A 4,905-nucleotide genomic window follows, 5' to 3' on the forward strand; every position below is an offset into this window, starting at 1 on the left:
TCACATTCTTTGACTAGAAAATTTATAACAATATTTGTCAGTCTTCAAAAAATTAAATTATATTTATAATAATAGATAGAAACAATAAAAAGAAAAATTTAAAAATAATAAATATCATTATTTTTCTTGATAAAGGTTTAGAAATTTAGAATAGATGAAAATTACTGAAAAATAAATATTGTATGCTTCATAACTTTAAGGTAAAATTTAATAATAATATAAATATTAATAAATAATAACAATAATTATATTATAATATTAATAGCTAATAGTAATTTAAATATTTGAAATAATTGAAGGTTGATTTTCAAGCGCAACCGCAATTCGTTGAAGGATACTGTTTTTTTCTCTGAGAATTTCGAGTTTAGATTTATAGTACTCACTCTTCATATTAATTTTTTTTTCCTAAAGCAACTAAGCATGCAGCACTGTTATTACTCTCATCCAATCTTTTGGCAGTTGTTGACTTTTTTTGTTTTTTTTTTTTTTTACTATTTCAATATCTATCAATGCAGAATAATAATTATAAAGTTATAAAATTATAAAAATATATTTTAATACATAAAATATATATTTTTTTAATTACATACTTTTTTTATTTGACTGTGCGCAAGGAAAGCTAATATTAGTGTCTATTACTGTGTCATTAATGTTTTGAGGGGGGCTCAAAGAGAAACTTAAAAAACACTTCATTTTCAACACTCTCCTCAGGAAACAATTCATTTGATTCATTATTATTTAATACTTGTATTCCATCACAGATAGGATCACTTTCAAGCATATCTATGTAAATTTTATAAGTAAATTTGAAATATATTAAAATATATAATATATTTAAAGTACCTATTTGGTTCTCTTTAACTGTAAAACACTTGAGTTGTTCAATATTTAACATTGTACCTATGAAATGGCAATGGAATAAAGTTATTGATATTTGGGAATATTCCTAACAATATAAGTAAATTATTTTATTTATCATGAAAAATAAAAACAAAAATTATTTTAAATGGATAATATAAATAAAAGTATTATAGTACTTTAAATACTTCCAACATTGAGTATAAATAGAAATAGGTACTTTAAATCATGTTCAATCAAATTTTTTTACGACATCATCATTAAATTACCATCATCAGCATTATCAAATGAAAATAACACTTTTGAAGCCATACTTTCGGTATGACCAGATATGCTCGTCGGATTAATAAGTTCCAAAGTATTATTCTCTACAAAAGACAATGGAGTACATGGTGTATTATAGCCAGTTCTCCTTTGAGCAGCCTGAAGAGCTGACTGTTTAGTTTTAGTTTTTGTACGATTATCTTGAAAAGTCTATATGGGTACAATACAAAAAAAACTTCTTTAAACATTTTGAACATTGAAAAACTTTTTCATAGAAAGTTGTACCTAACCAATACATTTAAAGTATTAATTATTCTGTAATATAACATAAATTTAGTGGTTGGATTGTGGGGGCTCAGGGGGGCGGAGCTACTCTTCATCTTTTTCCATTTTATAGTGTACCCCTTTCAGTGCCGTAGCCAGGGGGGGCTTCCGGGCTCAAGCCTCCCCCCCCCCGAAATGTCAGACGACAATAATTTTATTAAAAATACAATTGTGTATGCAATATGCGTGAATCCATGATATCCACTGCTATAAAAAATTAAGCACCCCCCCCCAAAAAAAATCCTGGCTACGGCATTGACCCCTTTATTTTATTCATCAAGGAACGTAGAAAAAATCTTCCATTGACATTTGTATGAATAATTATGATCAAAAATTGGAAATGGTTAATTTTATTTTTGGAATAATTAGTTCTTAATCAGTATATTAGTATATTATAAGAAACGAAGTAATAAAATATATTTTAATATATTAATATTGTATAACATGTTTTAATTCGTGTTAAATGTTAAAATATATAGCTTTTACGAAAACTCCCGGTGTGTGCCGATGTCGGCGATAACGATCTACGAGTATAGTACACTATAATAAAATATAGATTCAATAAAGAAATACCCGTCTATTGTTTTTGTTATCGTCAGTGCATCACGACTCACGAGAGCGCATGGCCATGATGTTTATATATATATAATGTCAATGTCACATATCAAGTATTATCAACTTGTATCATGAAATAACAATAACGATCAACCACCATTTTCTACGAAAATCAAATAATATTAATATTTAATTTTGAAACAGGGCGCGCCACCAATCGTTATTATATTGGCTTATCGCTATTGTAAATTGTAATTTAGTAATTTAGTTTAAGGTTTTAATGGTTAGAATAAGAATTTGTCACATCAGCACTTTGTATATATTATAATATATTAAATTAGGTATACTCTATTTTATAAAAGCATGTATAAATTAGAAGTACCTATCTAATATCTATAATGAATAAACGTCAAAAATTGTCCGTCGGAATTTTTCAAGAAGAAACCAAGGTAATTATACAATTTTAATGATCATTATAATAATAATAGAAATAATTTTTATTTAATAAATGCCCGATAGTAAGAAGGTATTATAAAATATTATAACGCATGAATTATGATTTATTAATTAATGCATTAATATTTACTTAAAACTATAGATAATGATATTCAATACGACATCGATGATTCAGATATCACCAAGACTGCAGCATGCAGGTACATACCTACTTTAGTATTTTTTAAATACATTTCTGAGATTAGTTTATGAATTGACGAATTGTATTTTATAATTTACTTATAAAACATGTTGGAAATTTATGGTGACTGTACCACTGAATGAACACACAAACACCAAAGTTAGGTAATAAACAATGTATAGTGGACATAATATAATATTTTTTAAGAGTAATGTATTAATGTTTATAAGGTAAAAACAATACAATGCCTAAAATAAAGTTCATTTAACTAATTTTATTATAATAATTTAAAGCAAATATCTAATTTCTTTTTTTTTTTTTGCTTATAATAATGAAACCATAAAAATAAATCCTTTCAAGTACCTACTAATAAATGAACTGTTGTTATAATTAATTAAATAATGTTTAAATAGGTTAAGTAATAATAAATGAATTATTAATATTAATAATAATAAACATTAAACTGTAGGTACTTATATATTTACAAATGTTTGCAGGTATTTTACAATTCATGGAATACATGTTTTTATTTAATATTTTGTTGGTTCTGTTTACTCTACTTAACATTTTTTTTTTTATATTAAAATATATCTGTTGCAGACCATTTCCAATTTAATTCAGACATTGTTATGGTCTTCACTTATATATTATTCAATATTTAAATTTAAATATGAGTATTATTATATTATAATATGTACCTAAGAATTATGATATAAATATAAATAGGTATCATTTCTATGGTCATGAAAAATTATGTATGCCAACATTTGAATGTTATAGTTGTTTTATACATTATACATATATAGTGTACCTACATATCCTAGATTACTTATTAATACAATCTAAAGTTTAATTTGTTCATTCATTTGTACTGTAACACATATATAACACATTTTTATTAAATAATAATATTTATATCATACTTATCATAATAATACTGAGTTTTGTCATATTTAACATTATAATAATTATTAAATTTAATGGAATTAACATGTATTTTTTTTTCAGTTAATAATGAAAACATTATTGTTAATAAGTAATAACAGTTGTCAACCAATTGAGTTTACATGTAATGATGAACTTCCTAAATGTTGGGACTTAAAACAAGCAAAATACTTTTGTGAAGAATATTCATGGCTATGTTTCAAAAACAAAAGGTTGGGTTGTAATATATGCTATAAAATAAATATAAATCTTAATCAAACTGGATTCAATGTGACATTATTCCATCTGGAAATAGTGTATTCAAACAACAAGCTAGTTTAAGAAAGAAGATTTCCAAGCATCAGTGTAGTCAATCATATATCAATGCAGAGAACATAATTTACTTTCAGATTAATATGCTTTGAAATGATAATTATTCAACTACATTTAGAGTCCACCTTTATGTTTTTTTCCAGTTCAACCACTGCATAAATTACTTACTTTACGCCATTTTTTCCAGTCTTTTACCGCTCCGGGCATAGCATTTAGGGATTCGGCGATTGCTGCCCAACGTTTCTGAGCAATTTTATATGTAAATGTTGAGTTAAATTTACCACTCAACAATTGAACATCGTTTTTCAAAAACTCGTTTAGTCCAATCATTTGCTCAGTCGTCGCCCGACCTTTACTTTCGTTACTCATTTTAAATTTAATATTTTAATTAGTACCTATGAGCGAATTACTGTATTAAAAATATTAAACATTAATAAAAAAAATTTAAATTTTCAATTTTCGTTTTTTATTATAATCAGCTGATGGATGTATCAGCTGATTTATCACCACTAACAGTTCTTATCATAATGATAACCCAAAAACCATATGCGGTTATACGTGGTTATATGAATACCTAAATTTCCTACGACTATATTGTAGTATACTACAACTAAATTGTCGAGTGGTGTTCAAGAATAGACATTAACAGATAAGAGAAAACGTATACGACTAATCATACGACTATTGTAGTATACTACTAATTTTCTCTAGCATATCGAACGAGTTCAAGAATCGACCCACCGCAGGGACGCACCGCAGGGACTGTCGGTACAGCAGATTGGCGACGTGGACATTGCGGAGCTGCGGGCCGACCCTCGTCTGTGGGCGGCGTATGAGCGCGGGTGGCGCGAACACGCGAGGGCTGCACCGGCGAGTCAACCGGCACCGACGGACCGTCGGTTCATACTGGGAACAGTCCGGAAGGCGACAACGGCACCAACAGCGAAGCCACAATCCCGACCGGCACGCCAACCACCGCCGGTACGGGTAATACAGGGATCAGCACTGGC

The 4,905-nt window shown here is 28.0% G+C and overlaps 1 protein-coding gene across 1 annotated transcript; it reads right to left on the bottom strand.

The window, feature by feature from the left end:
• Positions 1–646: 646 nt before the first annotated feature.
• On the bottom strand, positions 647–4,264 carry LOC126553650 (uncharacterized). The gene is made up of 3 exons (XM_050208793.1): positions 4,064–4,264; positions 1,128–1,332; positions 647–783 (listed from the first exon to the last, which is right to left on the bottom strand). Exons 1-3 carry the CDS (start codon positions 4,262–4,264, stop codon positions 647–649), a joined length of 543 nt encoding a protein of 180 aa, XP_050064750.1.
• Positions 4,265–4,905: the final 641 nt, after the last annotated feature.

The sequence above is a fragment of the Aphis gossypii genome, unplaced genomic scaffold (assembly GCF_020184175.1).
Source record: "Aphis gossypii isolate Hap1 unplaced genomic scaffold, ASM2018417v2 Contig00296, whole genome shotgun sequence".
In the NCBI taxonomy this organism is placed as follows: Eukaryota; Metazoa; Arthropoda; class Insecta; order Hemiptera; family Aphididae; genus Aphis; species Aphis gossypii.

What these genes read in the sequence shown, in the direction of transcription:
- LOC126553650 (XM_050208793.1), bottom strand. Translation starts at nt 4,264, where the DNA reads ATGAGTAACGAAAGTAAAGGTCGGGCGACGACTGAGCAAATGATTGGA. An exon ending in ACTGGAAAAAATGGCGTAAA is followed by an intron (nt 1,333 to 4,063) that starts GTAAGTAATTTA and finishes GTACCCATATAG; the next exon opens with ACTTTTCAAGATAATCGTAC. An exon ending in ATTTGATAATGCTGATGATG is followed by an intron (nt 784 to 1,127) that starts GTAATTTAATGA and finishes AAATTTACATAG; the next exon opens with ATATGCTTGAAAGTGATCCT.